The sequence below is a fragment of the Dama dama genome, chromosome 10 (assembly GCF_033118175.1).
Source record: "Dama dama isolate Ldn47 chromosome 10, ASM3311817v1, whole genome shotgun sequence".
Lineage (NCBI taxonomy): Eukaryota > Metazoa > Chordata > Mammalia > Artiodactyla > Cervidae > Dama > Dama dama.
Window position 1 is genome coordinate 27,293,560 of NC_083690.1, and position 19,146 is coordinate 27,312,705.

The window sequence follows — 19,146 nt, forward strand, 5'->3', positions numbered from 1 at the left end:
CCCTCCCAGTGCTTGCATTTAGGATCAGGCTGGGAGGACTGGGTTCATTTTTCTGTTCAAGGGTGAGCTTGAGAATCAGCCTGGCAGCCTGCTTTTTTCTATTTTAATTGGGCTGCTGTGGGTGCCGCCCACATTCTCCAGTTGGCCACAGTTCTCTTCCCTGAGTCTTCTTCCAGCCTCCCCCATTTGTCTCATGTGCTTGGATCCTAGAGGCATTTGAGTTTGAGACTCCTGGTACACGTCTCCCTTCTGCCTCTACTAGACTCTGACTCCCTCTTGAGCCCAAGGGTTTTGCCTTTCAGTTCCCTGCTCATCTTGGGTCCCCATTTCTGTCCTGACATCCAGTTCCATGAGGGTTCAGTTATCCCCCTGCAGGTCGGAGGAGCTGGTCCTCGAAGATCTAAGATCCTCGGAGCAGGAAAGGCTACCTAGCGGAGAGTGTCCTTGTTTCCTTGGAGGCAGGACAGAAGGGCCTTGGGGTGGAAGTGTGTATTGCAGCATAGGTGTGGCCCAGGTGGCATCTCTGGCCCGTGTCCTGTGAGAATAGCCCCTTTAGTTCAGGACATCAGCCAAGGCAGCAGCCACTTCTGCTTGGCATCTTTGCTAGATGAATCTCCACTGTGTGCTCAGAGCCTGGCCATGGCAGGCTCTCAGCACACATCTGATGCTTGAAAGATGAAGGTATTGGCCTGTCTGGAGCTTTCCCATCTGGGGTGAGCTTGATGTTTTCTTGATCTGCTCCTTTCCTATCACTGGTCTCCAGGGTTGAAAAGGGGGAAGAGGGGTAGAATAGATCCCTCAAGACAGACTGGGACCCCCAATCTCCCCCTGAAGAAGGAGCCTCTGTGGGTGAGACCTGTTTTTCTCTCCTACTGGCAAAGGGTGGAGAAGAGAGTAGATTCTGGGAGGGGAGAGGCGACTCCAGACTGAAGCCCTTCCAGAAGGAAGCACCCTGGGGACCACCTTCACCCTTGGGGCCCTTCATGCTCTCATTCTTCCCAGAGCCACCCAGATGGGTCAGAGAGAGGTTTGAGGTGAGGGTAGGAGTGGCCACACAAATGGGCAAGACCTCAGTGGTGCGTGTGTGCATGTGTGCTTGGGGGGCTGGATTTAGACCCTCTGTTTAGACCTCTGAGTCCTGACCTAGCACGGAATGAAGTTTGATGTCTGAACACGGGCCCCCACCCGTCCCTTCCTTACTCCCTAACCTGACCTTGGTTCTGGTCCTCTCAGAGGCTCAGCAGCTTCGTACCTCTCCCAACTAATGATATCCTAAAAGGCCTTCAGCACCCAATGGGGGTTTCATCTGGGGAAGGATGGGTGGTGGAGTCAGCTGGGGATCCCCAAAGTGAGGAATGAGCAGGTTCTCACCTCCAACCAAAGAGATGGTAATAGTAGCCAGAGGCGAAACGTGAAATACTTAGTCATCAGTACAACATGGGCATCAACCAAGTGTAATATTCCAGTTGGACATCAGGCTGGATCCACATATCCTCAAATATAAGACACCGTTGATTGTAAAACACACATCACGTTGCGTTGCGTGCTCTGTCATGTCCGACTCTGCAACCCCATGGACTGTAGCCCACCAGGCTCCTCTGTCCATGAGATTTTCCAGGTAAGAATACTGGAATGGGTTGCCATTTCCTCCTCTAAGGGATCTTCCCAACCCAGCGATTGAACCCACGTCTCTTGCATCTCCTGCCTCAGCAGGTAGATTCTTTTACGGCTGCACCACCTGGGAAGCCCCAAAATACACACACTTTACCCAAAAAGAAAACTGCCAAATCAGTCCTTTCTCATCACATACAATCTCTATCTTATACTTGTTGAAAGAGTTCTTTTGGACTAATTTCCACATAGATCGTTATCATGTTGTACCTACAAGCCACATGCACAGACCACAAGGGCTACGTGACAACCCGTGTCTGTCTGACAAGGACCATTAGATGCTGTTAGTTAAAGACAATTTCAGTGGGTGGGGGGAAAAAAAAAAGTGCATCTTAGAACAGATGAATGATGGCAATTTCTAACATTTACTGAGCATTTACTCTGTGCTAATTATCACCCCCAAGAAGTCCGTAAGGTTGATTAGACCCATTTCACAGATTAGGAAACTGAAGTGAGCAGAGGTGAAGTCAGTCCTTCGCAGTCCCCCAGGCAGCGCGTGGCAGAGCCGGCCTCAGCACAGTCTAACGCCAAAGTGTCCTGCTGGCCGCTCGACTTAAAGAAACCTTGAGGGTCCCATGAGAGCACCTTATCCCACTGCCTGGGTAGCCTCCTCGGCTTTAGGACTGGTGGGTGTGGGGCACTGGAGTGGCCCCTTCAGCAAACAGCTTGAGGGAGAAATCGAGGGCCGGGGCCGCCTGTGTCAGCATCCCCAAAGAGATGACATCGATGTGGGGCCCACAGAACTGCGGGAGGTTGTCCAGCGTGACGCCCCCACTGGCCTCCACACTCACACTGGGGAACTGGGCCTTCAGCGCGGCGGCCGTGGGGTGCAGCTCCTGTGGGACACGAACCGGGGAGAGGTGAGAGCCCCTGACCCAACCCCTCCCCAGGAAGCCGCCCCGGCCTCACCTCAGGCCTGAAGTTGTCCAGCAAGACGAGGTCCGCTCCTGCCTCGGCCGCCTCCACAGCCTCCTGCAGGCTGCTACACTCCACCTCCACCTTCAGGGCGAAGTCGGCTGCCTGCCGCGCTGCCCGCACCGCCTGGCAGGCCGCAGGGGTGACAGTGAGACCGGGTGCTGGGACTGGCACATGAAAGGCTCCAGATAGATAATGAGCTTGGGGTTCATGGCAACCCACTCCCATATTCTTGCCTCGAGAATCTTGTGGGCAGAAGAGCCTGGCAGGCTATAGTCCATGGGGTGGCAAAGAGTCGGACATGACTGAGTGACTAACACTTGGGGTTCATGAGGACACTGGGCATGGAAATGGCTTCTTGCACATTAGCACACACACATTAGGGGAAACCACATGGAATTACCATTTTTGTAAGACAAAAAAAGGCCAGATTCAGCACACTTTGGCATTTGGACCTGAGTTCAATCGACTCAGAATATTAAGACTCGAAGAGGTCTTCAAGCACAGTTTCACATAAAGGAAACAGGTCCAGGGAGTTTGAGTGACCTGCCCAAGGTCATAGAGTCATCAACACTGGGTTCCCAATAGTTCGTCCTTTGCCCTTGAGCAGCATACCAACCAGCTGAAGAAGGCTGGAGAAGAAGCAAGTCCAACCCCTCCCTTCACAGATGGAACCTCTGAGGGGTTGAGGAGTCTTGCAACCCCCACCCCCCAAGCCATCACTATTTCACCAAGGAGTGGCTGGGGGTCCCTGGTAGTGGGGAAGGACTGTGATGGGGGCTGGGGTTGGAGCAGGGCCAGGGTAGGGGCCCAGCTGGACAGATAGACACCTTTTTCACACCACCGGCTGCCATGACATGGTTGTCCTTCACCATCACCAGCCCGCCAAGGTCGTAGCGGTGGGCGGCAGCCCCGCCCACTAGGAGCCCGTATTTCTCCACCAGCCGGAAGCCTGGTGTAGTCTTCCGTGTGCCTGCCACATGCCCGGCCCAGCCAGTCCCCCTGGCGGTCTCTACGGCGGCAGCAGCCATGCTGGCAACTCCACTACAGCGGGCCAGCGTGTTAAGGGCCACCCGCTCCCCCAGCAGCAGGCAGTGGGCAGGGCCCCGGACTTCGGCCACCTTGGCTACAGGCACCAGCTTTGATCCCTCAGGGAGGAGCCAGGAGACCTGGCAGTTGACTTGGGCAAAGATGGCATCAAAGAAGGGCCTCCCTGCCAGTACCCCCGGGGACTTGGCCCACAGCACCGCCTGCGAGGGGGCTGTCCCCGAGACCAAGGCCACGTAGTTGAGGCCTGGGCAGTCCTCTCGGAGCCAGCTGTCTGCCAGGGCGGCCAGAGTGGTAGGAGGCAGCAGATGCGCCAGGCCTGGGAGGGAAAGAGAGAGAACGGCGTTACATGTTGGCTGCCTTTCTGGTAGTCGGGTGATGGTCAAAATATTTAACAGCTGGCTGAATTGGGCAGTAGCCAATCAGGGTGAAGATCTGGGGGTCCCAGGAGAGGGGCTGAGGCATTGGGTAGGCCCTGTAAGCTGAACAAGGTTGCCAAATGGACCGAATAAAAATACAGGACACCTAGTTAAATTTATGTATTTATTTATTTTTGGCTGCATGGGGTCTTCATTGCCGTGTGCAATCTTTATGCAACAAGGGGCTACTCTCGAGTTACAGTGTGCGGGCACCACTGTGCTGGTTTCTCTTGCTGCAGATCATGGACTCCAGGGTGCTAGGGCTCATGTGAGATCTTCCGGGACCAGGGATCGAACCTGTGTCCCCTGCATTGACAGGCGGATTCTTAACCACTGAACCACCAGGAAGTCCCCTAGTTAAATTTAAATTTCTGACAAAATCAAAGTTTTTTTAGTATAAATATATTCTAGGCAATATTTAGAACATGCTTACTCTTAATTATCTGTCAGTTATCTGAGACTCAAGTTTAACTGCGTGCCCTGTATTGTAACTGGTAAACCTAGTGCTGGATCAACAGCTATTTGTCAACTATAAGAGACATGCAGCCACCTAAAATGTCATTCTGCGGCTTTTCCATCTGCCTTGCATAGAAGGATGGGTTATTTACTAGCTGAAGCTCCCAGGAGAACGTGAGCTGTATGTCTTTCCGATCCATGTCTTCTCTATGGCACCAAGAATTTTAAAGCTGGAAGTTCAGCTTTTTATAGACGTGGAGACTGAGGACCAGAAAGGGAAGGCGAGTCAACTGAGGTCATAAAGCAAACTGACCGCAGAGTGAGGCTGGCCAGGCCTCAGGGTCACAGGCGTCTGTCCTTCACCTTTGCCCTCCAAAACGCGCCTTCTCTCTAGAGATGGGGTTGTATAATGAGGAAAGAACATGGGGAGATTGTGTTTGAGCCTTTGCTTTTCGAGACAGAGCTTCAGGAGTGTGGGCGAGCCCTTTAAGCGTTAGGGGCAAAGTGCTCTCTGAGGTCCTTCCTGCTGGTTTGCCGGCCCGGTGTCTGTTGAAATGAATGGGGTGACCACAGAATGGTGCAACATTGCCATCTGTCAGGCCAAGAGACGAACTACAGCCTTGTGGAGGGCGCTGTAGATGGACTTAGCTTGAAGTGGGCAGGGGTGACCATTCGATAGCCTGTAAAGGGGGTTGTTTAGTTTTGTTTCCCCTACTTTCACTCCAAGTTGAAGATTTTTTGTTTTTTTTTGTTTTTTTTTTTTTAAGATTTTGTTTTTTAGCCATGCCACATGTGGGGATCTTAGTCCCCCCCACACCAGGGATTGAATCCATACCCCCTGCATTGGGAGCATGGAATCTTAACCACTGAACCACCAGGGAAGTCCTGCTCCAAGTTGAAGTTAAGGCCAGACAGTCTGGCTTGCTCGACTCTCAGAAGGTGCATGCCTGCTCAGTCGCTCAGTTGTGTCTGACTCTTTGTGACCCCAAGGACTGTAGCCTGCCAGATTCCTCTGTCCATGGAATTTTCCAGGCAAGAATACTGGAGTGGGTTGCCATCTTCTGCATTGGCAGGCGAATTCGTTACCACTCAGCCATCTGGGAAGCCCAAGGCCCTTCTTTTTCAGCCCTTCTTTCCCCAAACCAAGCACCTGCCCCACCCCACCCAAGTGGCTTCCCATTCCCTCCTCAGAGCCAGCTGTGCCCTGGCTAGGTGCTGGGAACAAAGTCAATGAAAAAGACATAGTCCTGCCTCCACCATTCACGATCCAGCCAGGCAAAAGGCCAGTGAACAAAGAGCAGAGGTGGATGCAAAGGCCCCGACTCCATTCAGACCCAGGTGCCGTGATGTTTACTTTTTAAAGTGAATTTGAATTTTTGGACTGGTGAGTATCAGATAAACAAACTGTGATGCATGTATACAATGGAATTCGACTTGGCAATGAAAAAAGAAATGAACTACTGATACACCCAACAGGCACACATCTCAAATGCATTATTCTAAGTAAAGAAGCCAGATTCAAAAAACGATACACTGGGACTTCCCTGGTGGCCCAGTGGTTAAGAATTTGCCTTCCAATGCAGTGGACCCCGAATGCCACAAAGAAAACCCGGCGCAGCCAAAAAAAAAACAAAAGGCGACATGTTATTTGAGTCCATCTATGTAACTATATTCTGGAAAAAGCAAAATGATAGCAACAGAGAACAGACCAGGGGTTGCCTGAGGGCGGGGGAGGGGCTGGCCACGAAGGGAGCGGCACCCAGTTTGGGGATGTGATTGAACTAACCTAGATTTTGTCTGTGATGGTGGCTACGGTACTGATGCATTTGTCATGACTCATAGAAGCTGACACAGGAAAGGGTGAATTTTACTGTCTGTGGTTATACCTCATTAAACCTGACTTTAAAAATCAAACCGTAAAAACGGAAATTTAAGTGGATCGCTCTCCTGCTCAAAGCCTCACTTTCATTGTATTAGTGCCAGCTCTCTTGACTTCTTTCCATTTTTCATTTATTCTTTGGACAAATCCTTGCTGAGCACTTGCTCTGTGCCAGGTACTACCTGCTGGGTAGCAGAATGGGCAGCTCTTTCTCTTAGCTTTCAGGCCTTCCCCTATGCTTCGCCTATCCTAAGGTTGTTCCTGCCCCCTGAAGTCCCTTCCCTCACCCTCACCCCAGACTCCCCCTTCACCTCTCAGTCCTCTTCAGATCTTCCCTTAGGCATCACTTCCTTGGCCGGGGGCTCTCACAGACCCCCTAAACCAGGTCACGTGCTCATCCAGCTCCTTGTTCATCCGTCAATGTCATCCTCTGCTGGTGTTTTCTCTCTGGGGCCAAGAGGTCCACTGAGTTTTCTGCTATAGCCCAAGTGCCTGGCACGCTGACCCAAACAAGTGTGCGGCTTGTATGTTGACAATTTCGTATTATTTTTAAAAATTATTTATTTATTTTTGGCTGCACTGGGTTTTCGTTGCTGCAAAGGCTTTTCTCTAGCTGTGCCTCAGAGGCTTCTCACGGCGGTGGCTTCTCTTGGTGTATGGAGTATGAGCTCCAGGGAGGTGGGCTTCAATAGTTGTGGCCCGAGGACTTAATTGCCCCCAAGGAATGTGGAATCTTCCCGGACCAGAGATCAAGCTAGTCGTGTCTCCTGCATTGGCAGGCAGAGTCTTAACCACTGGACCACCCGGGAAGTCCCCTTATATTGTTTAGTTTAAAGCTAAGTGTTTGATGATACTTGTCTGAGCAGAGAGGTGGCACAGTGGAAGGAATCAGAGCGCAGACTCCAAGACCACTCAGTATGGGTTCCAATATTGCTTCTATTACATTTAGCTAAGTGATCCTGGGCAGGTGGCTCTGCCTTTCAAGGGAGCTTCTGTGTCCCAACTGTAATGGGAATAACACTGATAACCCCATAGACTTGTTATGAAAATTCAGGGAGTTTATATTTCTAACACCCTCAAGAACACAAAGGAAATTCAGCCCTGAATATTCACTGGAGGCACTGATGCTGAAGCTCCAATACTTTGGCCATAGGATACGAAGAGCTGACTCACTGGAAAAGACTTTGATGCTGAGAAAGACTGAAGGCGGGAGGAGAAGGGGGCGACAGAGGATGAGATGGTTGGATGGCATCACTGACTCAACAGACATGAATTTGAGCAAGCTCTGGGAGATGCTGAAGGACGGGGAAGCCTGGCGTGCTGTAGTCCCTGGGGTTGCAGAGTCAGACACAACTGAGTGACTGAACAACAGCAGGAATGCTGGCACACAGTAGGTGTGTTTGCTGATGGGATAAATGAAGCACTTACCAAGAACGAAGAGGAGGAGATGACTAAACGTCCCTGAGGAAGCGGGGAGTTTTAGTGGTCTTAAAGGATGAGTCATGTTTGCCAGGCAGGGGTGAGGGGGTGCGGAAGAGGGAGGGCAAGACACTGCGCACTAAAAGATCAAGTGCTCAACGTTCAGAAGCAAGAAGATAAAGGAGGTGAGGGAGGGCTGTGGAGGATTCATGGGGGAAATGACTCGAGGTTGAGGCCAGAGTGAAAAAGGGGCTAAACCAATTAGCTGAGAACTTTGGACAAATCTTGGGAGCCATCACAGAATTTTAAAGGAGGGAATGGTAGGATTATGACTTAGTTCAAGAAAGGTCACTTCAACTGGAGATGGGTTGGGAGGCAAAAGGAGGCTGGGGCAACTGGCCAGAAAGTTTCCTCACAGAAAGTGAGGAAGCCCTGAACTGGGCAGAAATCAATGGAAGAGCCGGGGTGGGGGTGGGAGTGGGGGTGGGGCATATGGAAGATTGTTTCTGAGGCAGAAGCCACATGGTCACGGGAAGTGAGGGATGGGGTAGGCAAGTTGAGAAAGGAGGGCCCTCCCCCTGGGCTGCACATCAGAATCCCCTGGAAGCGTTCCGGACTCTGCTACTCAGGTCCATCCCAGATCAACTGAATCAAAATCTTTCCAGGGCGGTTCCCATGAACCCAAGTTTTGGAAATGCTCCCCGTGGGATTCAGATGCACAGAAAGGTTAAGAACCAGTGCTCACACAAGACCACCTATTGTATACCTTGGTTTATATGAAACATCCAGAAAAGGCAAATGGAGAGAGACAAGACATCAGATGAGTAATTGTCTGAGGCCGAAAATGAAACAACATGGGATCTTACTGGGGTGATGGAAATGGTCTGGTGATGGCGGCATAACTTGGCAAATTTACCAAAAAGCTTTGAATTGTCTACTTAAATAAAAACAAGAACCAATACTCTGCCAAAAGGCAGGAATCATTTTGCAACCCTAGTAACCCAGTGGACCCAGGGATTGGATCAAAAGCCAACACCGAGAGGAAAGTCAACCAGATACTGGGCGCTCCAGACAGAACACCCTCAACCTGTGGAATACTCTTGCCAAAGCAGCTGAACCAGAGTCAGATCCCACTTCTAATGCAACCACCAATTCACAAGAAAACCAGAAGACAGAAGAACGTGTTAAACCATATCACTGGGATACAGTCAGCCAAATTCAGACCATAGGAAACTCTCCAGAAGATAGCCCAATTTCTTGCTAAGTCATTTCAGTTGTGTTTGCCTCTTTGGAGCCCTATGGACTATATAGCTCACCAGGCTCCTCTGTCCATGGGATTCTCTAGGCAAGAATACTGGAGTAGGTTACCTTACCCTCCCCCAGAGGATTTTCCCAACCCCAGAATCCAACCCGAGTCTCTTACAGTCTCCGGCGTTGGCCAGAGTGTTCTTTACCACTAGCACCACCCATACATTGCAGGGAAAACCAAAGATTAAAAGAATCTAAACCACATACTAACCAGTTACAATGGATCTTATTTGGATCCTACTTCAAACAAACAAACTGAAATCAAATTAGAACATTTACAAAACAGTTGAAAATCGGAACACTGACTGGGTATTTGGTAACATTAAGGAAATATTTTTTTAAGTGGGTTATGGTTGTGATACAAAAAAAATTTCTATTTTAAAAACAATTTAAAAATAACAAAATACTGAGATAGTTATGTAGGGAAATATTTGACAGCTGGGTTTCCTTTAAGATAGTCTTGGAAGTTAGAAATTAGAGGGTATGAAATTAAAGGGTGTGGGGACTTCCCTTGCAGTCCAGTGGTTAAGACTCCATCCTTTCACTGCAAGGGGTACAGGTTCAATCCCTGGTCAAGGAACTAAGAACCTACATGTGGAGTGGCACCGCCAAAAGAAAAGGGTTGGGGGATATGAATGGGACTGGACTGGCCAAAAGTTGGTGGTTGTTGAAGCTGGATGATGGGTATGTGAGAATTCATTATACTTTTCTGTTTACCTTGTGTACATTTGAAATTTCTCTATAATAAAGAAGTAAAACAAATAGATAAGGAAAGGAGAGAGAGGACCTTCGCTTAGGATAAGGTCAAGGAAATTTTTTGGGAGGATGAATAGAGCAGTGATTCTCCACCTTGGCTACACAAGGGAATCATCCAGAGAGCTGTGCCAAATGTATATAATGTTTTGGCCCCACCCTCAGAGATTCTGATGTAACTGGTCTGGAATGTGGTAACTTAATTCTAATTCATAACAGAATTGAGAGCTTCTGAACCACAGGAAGAGAACCTGTGTGACTACCATACCTTGGTGAGTACCAGATGCCTGGCACTTGCTATATATATGTGTGGTGTGCTGTGCTTGGTCGCTGTCTTTGCAACCCCATGGACTGTAGCCCGCCAGGTTCCTCTGTCCATGGGGATTCTCCAGGCAAGAATCCTGGAGTGGGTCGCCATGCCCTTTTCCAGGGGATCTTCCCAACCCACGGATCGAACCCAGGTCTCCTGCCTTGCAGGTGGATTCTTTATAGACTGAGCCACCAGGGAAGCCCAAGAATACTGGAGTGGGTAGCCTATCCTTTCTCCAGGGGAACTTCCTGACCCAGGAATCAAACCGAGGTCTCTTGCATTGCAGGCAGATTCTTTAACCAGCTGAGCTACCTGGGAAGCCTATATATGTATATATACACAAAGTCACAAATCCTACCTACTGCCCTTTTTCATGGTAGAGGTCACTAAGACAGAGAATCTAGGTTCTGAAAAGCAAAGGGAAATTACCTAAAGAACATAGCTAGAAAATGGGACTTCCCTGGTGGCCCACTGGTTAGGACTCTGTGCTTTCACTGCAAAGGGCCTGGTTTCAGTCCCTGGTTGGGGACCTATGATCCTGTACGCCATGCATTCCAGCAAAAAAAAAAAAAATAAAGAAAAGAAAAGAAAATGACCAACGTGGACCCTGATCTTCCCTGTCCAAAGAAGGTAGTTTTAGTTTTAGAACCACACTGCCTCCTCCAGCAGGGGTTACTCTCTGGCTCTCTTAGGCAAGATCAGCTATTGTAAATGCAGAATGTTCCTGAAAAACAAATAAGTACATCTGGATTTCTTTAAGTCCCAACTCTCTTGTGCATTTCGAACAACAGAAATTCCTGTGGGGAGCTTTGAAAATAAGGCTCTCCTAATTAGCTGCTGGAGCTGAAAGGAACTGCACAAGAGAAGCAGGCTGTTTTTGCAGCTGCCTGAGCAGAAGTTGCAGCACCGAGGAAACAGCTGTAAGCCTGTCTGTCCCCTGTTTATCCTCGCTGTTGTTCTATGTAAATAGTCTCTCAGGACACCTGGACTTCAGAGAGTATAGTGTGACCCTGAGAGGTATCATCCTGATGTCTCAAGGCAATACTTTCTTCATTGTTAGTCCAGAATTTTTTTTTAATATTGGCATCTCTGGGACTCCCCTGATAGTACAGTGTTAAGACTCTGTGCTTCTACTGCAGGGGAAAAGGATTCGAAATACTGCCATCTCTGTTTTTGAGGGAATCTGAAGCATCTGGGGGGGGGTTGGGTGGGGGAGCTGGGGCTTCCCAGGTGGCACTAGATGTAAAGAATCCGCCTGCCTCTTGCTGGACGCAAGAGGGTTCAATCCCTAAGTCAGGAAGATCCCCTGGAGGAGGAAATGGCAACCCACTTGAGTATTCTTGCCAGGGAAATCTCATGGAAAGCGAAGCCTGGCAGGCTACAGTCCATGGGGTCACAAAGAGTCAGACACGACTGAACCGACTGAGCATGCACACACACAAAGCATCTAGGGAAATTTCCTGCATTTCTCTCTTTACAAATAATGTAAAAAGATGCAGATAAACTGAAGACTCTGGCAGAATATTTGAAGATTCTTCTTCCCTCCCCCCACCACTGGCACTTTTGCTATTTTCGTCTGGATTCTGGATTGTTGACTGATTTTTTTAAAAAACTTTCCTCATTCTTTTATTTGGCTGCATCAGGTCTTAATTGCACTGGGTCTTAATTCCGGCAGCACTTGCTATCTTCTGTTGTGGTACACAAACCCCTCTATTGGTGCACAGGCTCTGGAATGCTTGGCTGAGTTGTTGTGGCGAACGGGCTTAGTTGCTCCAATGGATGTAGAATCTTAAGTTTCCCGACCAGGGATCAAACCAGCGTCCCATGCATTCCAAGGTGGATTCTTAACCACTGGACCACCAAGGAATCCCTATTAACTGATTTTTCTATGTTGCCCTAACTGGCCAGTGGCTTGGTACCAAGAGGAAATGGGCTAGAATCAGAGCTCCCATCCCTGCATCTTTCCTCCAATCATGTAATAAGCACTCGATCATGCTTTTGATGAACCGGCACAAAGGCAGGTTCTGCAAATGAATGTAAGACAAATACCACAAGTTTTTGTTCTTAATTTGATGTGTGACCGGGTGTAACCATGTGTAACCCATGTGGCTTGTGCTTGGAACAACAGTGACATATGAGGCTGACAAAATGTTCCAGCTAAAAGCAAGTGATGATGGTTTTCCCCACCTGACTGGAAAAAAAATTTAAATAGATGTCAGTTTTAAAGGTTTTGCATTTATAGGTTTTTCTTAAAACTCTGGTGCCTGCTACCACTTGTCTATAATAGAATCTGAAGTGACATCGTGTATAATAAGAATAACAGCTAACACTTATGGTCCTTCCCAAGCTCTGTCCCAAGCATTTTCTACATATGAATACATTTAATCCTCCCAACAACACTCATAAGGTAGGTACTATTATTATCCCCCTTTTACAGATAAGGAAACTGAGGCACTGAATAAGAAAGTAATTTGCCCAAAGTTCACACAGCTCCAAAGTGTGTGAAGGCAGGATGAGTCTAGGCAGGCTGACCCCAGAGTCCCCTCACTTATCCCTCCTTATCACATAATTCACTAAATTATTTTTTAATTATTATATATTTATTATATCATTATTCACAGAATTCTACAAGCCAACCCAGGGATCCAGCATTCTGTCCCTGGTGCAGTAAGAATAGCCTGGATCCGGGGCAGGGGCGGGGTTGGTCAGAAATGCCTCATTTGAATCCCGGCTCCATCACCTACATGCTGGGTGACCCTAGGCAATTTCCTAACCTCTCTGAGATTCAGTTTCATGAAAGAAGCACAGGGTTACAACGAGGAGGAAATGGGCGGCTCACGTTAAGGGCCTGAGCCAATGCCCACCCAGCTAGTGTCTCTGAACCCAGGTGTCTGACTCTGGCAGTTTTGTTCTCCCATCTATTTATTTGTTGATCCATTTGGCAAACACCAGATGGAGACAGAGGCTGGTTAGCACCCCTGCTTCCAGCTAAAAGTTTTCTTTTCCCCTTCTCTCCCTAGAGAGGCGAAATGACCTCCAAAGAGAGCCAAAGGGGCTTGCCCGTCACACAAGTGGTAAAACGATCTACAGGGCTTCAGACAAGGAGAGAAGACCTGTTGTTAAGGAGAGAGCAGTAAGAGAAGGCTGGCTCTGAGAATAGGTTGGGGCTGGATGGGCAGAGGAAGGCCTGAGGCTTATGGAGTTGAAGGTGCCGGTGGTGAGAGAGAGGGCTGAGTGGGAGGAAGGGGGCAGACTGAGCAGGCCCTGAACAACAGGAAACAGTTAGGGTCTCGCTTAACAGGCAATGGCCAATCCATCAAACTTTTGATCTGAAGTCACATGATGAAAAATGCACTTTGAAGTCTCCATGTGCAAGTTGTACCTAGGATTCTTTTTTTTTTTCTTTAAGATTTTTAAAAATATTTATTTATTTAAATAAATGCTGTGCCAGGTCTTAGTTGCAGCTCCCCCCACCCCCTCCAGGATCTTTGATCTTCACTGTGACAAGTGAGATCTTTTTAGTTTTGGCATGTGGGATATTTAGCTGTGGTGTGTGGGATCTAGTTCCCTGACCAGGGATCAAACCTAGGCCCTCTATGTTGGGAGCCTAGAATCTTAGCCACTGGACCACCTGGGAAGTCTCACGCCCAGGGTTCTTGAAAGATGTAATGTGCTTAGTCTCTCAGTCGTGTCCGACTCTTTGCAACTGCGTCGACTGTAGCCCATCAGATTCCTCTGTCCATGGGATTCTCCAGGCAAGAATACTGGAGTGGGTTGTCACGCCCTCCTCCAGGAGGTCCTCCCAACCCAGGGATCGAACCCAGGTCTCCCACATTGCAGGAGGATTCTTTACTGTCTGAGCTACCAGGGAAGCCCTGAAAGATCTAAGTTGGAAGGCTACTGCAACAGCCTAGGCAAGGAAGCCGCGAACCAAGATAAAGGGTAAAGGATAAAGTTTACAGGCACTGCCTCCTGCACTCCACACCCCTGGACCTGGGATTCCCCCTCTGCTCACACCTTGGCCACCAGCCTTCCGTCTGCTTCTTCTGTTAAAATTTGTCTGTGCCGGGTCTTGGTCATTGCAGTGTGCAGGATCTTTAGTTGCAGTATGCAGGATCTTGTTTCCTGACCAGGGACCAAACCAAGGTCCCCTGCATTGGGAGCACAGAGTCTTAGCCACTGGACCACCGGGGAAGTCCCAGCCTGCCATCTGCTTTTGGCCCAACTCTGTCCTTGCCCCTCCTCTCCTCCGCATCCCCAGCCTTTTTGCCTCACCCCACTGATTTGACTACTCCCTCCTGGTTTAACTCCCGGTCAGTGATCCCAGCGCCAACTCATCTGGCTTGGCCTGGAGTTAAAACATTAGTGTCATCACGAGAGTGGAGGCCACCACTCAGAGGAAGGCTCCCCCAGAGGGAGGCGGGACCAGAAAAACATGGAGGTAAATCCATAGGATGCAGCAACTGTCTGGATATTGGGGTTCAAGGGAGGGGGAGCTGTCAAAGGTGACCCTGAGGTTTCTGGTCTGAGTAGGAAGCTGGTGAGACGTGAACAGAAATGGAGCTGGTGGCACCAGAGGAGTTTGAGTTGAGCACATATCCCCAAAATGGAACTGGAACCTGGGATGGTCTCGGAGCTGGAGAGACGATTGTGAGGACCCAACACCCTCACCAGTGTAACTGCACTGAGTGATTTCTGTACCAGGCACCTGATGTAGATTGTCTCATTTAATCCTCACCACAACCCGAGGGTAGGCACTGTTTTCACTTGACCCAATGAGGAAACCGAGGCACAGCAAGGCTAAGCATCTTGTTCAAGGTCACACAACTAGCTGGTGGCAGGGATGGGACCTGAACCCAAGCTCTAACTCTGAGATCATTTCTTTAAAAAAATAATAATAATAATTTATTTATTTACTTAATTTTGGTTGTGCTGGGTCTTTGTTGCTGCACACCAGCTTTCTATAGTTGCAGTAAGAAAGGAAAGGAAAGTGAAGTCGTTCAGTTGTGTCTGACTCTTTGCGACCCTGTGGACCATAACCTACCAGGCTCTTCTGTCCATGGGATTTTCCAAGCAAGAGTGGGTTGCCATTTCCTTCTCCAGGGGATCTGCTCAACCCAGCAATCGAACCCGGGTCTCCCACATCGCAGGCAGACGCTTTACTGTCTGAGCCACCAGGGAAGCATAGTTGCGGTGAGCGGGGGGCTACTCTTGACTGCAGTGCACAGGCTTCTCATTGTGGCGGCTTCTCTTGTTGGGAGCACAGGCTCTAGGCCCACAGGCTTCAGTAGTTGCAGCACACAGGCGCAGTAGCTACGGGCACATGGACTTTAGGAGCCCGCGGCATGTGGGATCTTCCCGAACCAGGGATCGAACCCGTGTCCCCTGCATTGGCAGGCGGATTCCTATCCACTGTACCATCAGGGAAGTCCTCTGAGATAATTTCTAAACTAAGAGCTGGTCTTGACCCCCCAAGAACTGGTTCCACAGCCAAACCAGAGGGGCCAGGTGTGGGCCCTGAAGAAGCATCGGACCAGGAGAGGGAGGCCAGAGCTGGGGAAGGAGAAGCCTGGGGAGGGGACTATGAAGCTTCTGGGAGGCCTCCATGTTCCTGTCACTCCCTGCCCCTAGCCCCAGCCTGGGGAGCAGGAAATTATTAATAGTATTATCATTTTGCTGATACAAGGAAATGGGGCCCTGAGACCTCAAGTGACAGGCTCAAGGTCACACAGCCTATTCCTGGTAGAGCCTGGATTTGAACAGGAGGTTTTTTGACTCCAAAGCCTGGCCTGTACCATCCTGCATCCAGCCTCCTCTGGGCATCACTCCTCCCATGCATTCGAATCCCAGAACTCACAGGACTCAGGCCCCCTCCCCTGCCCTGGCGGTGCATGAGACAGGACTTTGCCTCACTCCTCCAGAGTTGTAGGGGCAAAGTCCGGAGCTGCTCCAGCCTCCCACTACCTGGCACCTTCAGCACCATCAAAGATGTGGCCACTTCCAGGCCTTCCCTGAATTTCCCAGAGCTCAAGCTCCTTTCTCCCCCAGAGCTCAACTGGGGGACCCATGGTGGAGAGAGAAACAAGAGTGAGAAAGAGGCCTTTGGAGGGCAGAAAGGAGTGCTTGGGTTCAGAGAGGCTGGAGGGAGACAGGGGTAGGTAAGAGAGTAGCTGGGGACCAGCAGAGACTTGATCTTGGAGGAGGGAGGCTGGGGAAGGAGGCGAGATGGGATGCGGGGATGGGCGGAAGAGGGGCAGAGGGTGGTGCAGGGACACAGGGGAGAGAGGTCTGGGAGGCTTCTTTACCTTCAGGGTCCATGAGAGCTTGGAGCTGGCCGACTGGTGTGTCCACTGCTGGATCCAGTGTTTGGAGAGGCCGGAGGCTGGGGGTGGGGCTGCTGGAGGGAGGTGCGTGGGGCCGGTCTGACCAGCCCCATCACCCCACCAGAGCCCTGCCCCTGTCTGGGGCTCCCTCCTGCCTCCAGGACACTCAACTGCTACAGCTCAGAAATCCTCTCCTCTCTGAGTGGAGGGTTCCTATTCTTGCCAGTCACTAGCCTCCCAGGCTCTGCCCCAGGCTGTGCTCCTTCCGAGGGCTGGAGAGCCTTTTTATAAAAAAAAATAATAATAATTTTATTTATTTATTTTTTGCCATGCTGGGTCTTCATTGCTGCACTGGCTTTTCTCGAGTTGCGGTGAGCGGGGTCTAGTCTCTAGTTTCACTGCATGGGCTTCTCATTGCGGTGGCTTCTTTTGTTGCGGAGCTTGGGCTCTAGGGCATGTGGCCTCAGTTGTTGTGGTACACGGGCTTAGTTGCTCCTCCGTGTGTGGGATCTTCCCAGATCAAACCCGTGTCTCCTGCATTGCCAGGTGGGTTCTTTACTAATACCACTGAGCCACCAGGGAAGCCCCGGGAGAGCCTTTCCGATGGTGCACTGGGGAGATCTTACTTCCACCCTTTTTGATCTCAGATAACTCTTTACCTTTTTCTGTTCCTCCATTTCCTTAGCTGTAAAATGGGGTAATACTATCCTCATGGTTTCAGCTGAGACTCAAGAGAAACTCGGCATATAGCCACTTCCCTTTCCTTCCTTCTTTCCAAAGTACTTTCAGGTCCCCGGGCTTCTGAACAAGAAAACCAGGAAACTGCCAATTATGCTACTGGGACTTCGGGCAAGTTCCTGTTCCAGAAGTGCTGGAGATTCCATTTCTTCCTCGGAACCACCTGCTAAAGTTGCTGGGACCACTTATTGCTAGACCCTGGCCTCTTTCCAGACTTCTCTGATTTCTGCCTCTGCAGCACTCGACCCCAGCAGGACCTGGACTCACATGAGGCAAGCAAGGGTCCTGGGGCACAGAAGTGAAGGAGCTCAAGCTCGAGCTCCATTCTTGCACCTCAGCTCCTTGCTTGCCTCTCTCTAGTCTACGCTAGTTCCTGACAGCCCTTCTCCGAACCATTTCTCCCTTTTTTCCCCCTAGACGTCATTTTCTCTTGGTTTCTCTCCTCAAGGCTCTCTTCTGTCTCCTGCAGATCCTTCTTCCTCAAATTGTGGTGTCCCCTCAGTGTGGCGAGGACGGTTCCTCTTTTCCTCCTGGCGAGCATCCATGCTAAGTCGCTTCAGTTGTGTCCAACTGTGCGCCCCTATGGACTGTAGCCCGCCAGGCTCCTCTGTCCATGGGATTCTCCAGGCAAGAATACTGGAGTGGGTTGCCGTGCCCTCTTCTAGGGGAATCTTCCTGACCCAGGGATTGAACCCATGTCTCTTCCTGCATTGGCAGGCAGATTCTTTACCACTCCCACCACCTGGGAAGCCCCTTCCCTCCTGAGTACACAGCTAAACTACATTTCCCAGCCCCCCGGGAAAAGAGACCACCATGTGATTGAATTCTGTCTGGTGGAATGTGAGCAAAAGTGATACAGGCCACTTCCAGTCTTCCCATGATCCTCCCTAGGAATGGCAGAGCCATAAGATAGAGGGAGCCTGGGTCCCTGAGTGACCTCGTGGAAGGTTGCCCTCCAAATACCAACACTAAATTTTTGCATAAGCAAGAAAAAGCTTCTTTTGAGTTCTACCCCTGAGATTTGGTGGTTACTTATTAATAGCAATTAGCTTGCCCTAACACAAGAAGATTCTCTCCACAGCTCTCTCCTTTTCTCATTCTACACAATGAATGATACAGTTTATGCATTTATCCATCAGTGCCATTATTTAAATTGCGATGCAAACTCAGATGACTCTTTATTTCTCCAGCTCTGATCCCTCCAAAGTTTCAGGTCTCTACTTCTAACATCCCTCCTGACAGTTCTAAAAACAAACTCATGGAGTTTAATTAGGATTCAGCATTTTCACTGCTGTGGCCTGGGGTTCAACCCCTGGTTGGGGAATTGATGTTGCAAGCTGTCCAGAGCAGCCAAAATAGAAATAAATATGTAAGTACATAAATACTCATGTTTTCTCCCCAAACTGCTCATCTCTCTGCATTTTCACATAATTATGTCAGCGTCTTCGTCTCCCAAGACAGAAGCCTTGGGGTCTAACTTCATTCTTCCTCCCATCATCTCAATAATCAATTAGTTCTACAAATCTTATTCTCTGGATAAATATATTTCAAGCCTGACCTCTTCTTTTGCCTTAGACCAGACTCCCACCCTATCTAACTTGAACTAGGCTGATGCTCCCATCTCCAGCCACACTGCTTTCAGGCCACGCTCCTGGATGCCAGTTTTGCTCAAAAAACCAATCTGGCTCCTCCTCACAGTGGGGACGCCCCCACCCTTTCTCTCTGGGTGTGCATCTCTGCCTTGCTTCTGTGTTAACTAAACAAACTGTTTCTCCACATGCTCTCCCACTTGTTGTTGGGCTATGTCTCTAATAATTAACTTTGTACATACAAAAACCAAAGTCAGAAGACATCTGATCTTGCCATGGCTTACGTGAAAAACATTGTTTGCTCATTCTTTCATTCATT

The 19,146-nt window shown here is 49.5% G+C and overlaps 1 protein-coding gene across 1 annotated transcript; it reads right to left on the reverse strand.

Annotated features, from left to right (window-relative positions):
• Window positions 1-2,073: 2,073 nt before the first annotated feature.
• On the reverse strand, window positions 2,074-16,522 carry QPRT (quinolinate phosphoribosyltransferase). Its single transcript, XM_061154009.1, has 4 exons — window positions 16,483-16,522; window positions 3,417-3,952; window positions 2,581-2,712; window positions 2,074-2,507 (listed from the first exon to the last, which is right to left on the reverse strand). The coding sequence occupies exons 1-4, from the start codon at window positions 16,493-16,495 to the stop codon at window positions 2,289-2,291; spliced, it is 900 nt and encodes a 299-aa protein (XP_061009992.1). The 5' UTR covers window positions 16,496-16,522; the 3' UTR covers window positions 2,074-2,288.
• Between the last annotated feature and the right edge of the window lie 2,624 nt (window positions 16,523-19,146).

Excerpts from the sequence above, each read along its gene's own strand:
- QPRT (XM_061154009.1), bottom strand. Across the intron at positions 2,713-3,416 it reads CAGCCGGTGGTGTGAAAAAG|GCGGTGCGGGCAGCGCGGCA; the intron begins GTGTCTATCTGT and ends GCGGCCTGCCAG. Across the intron at positions 2,508-2,580 it reads TGGACAACTTCAGGCCTGAG|GAGCTGCACCCCACGGCCGC; the intron begins GTGAGGCCGGGG and ends CGTGTCCCACAG.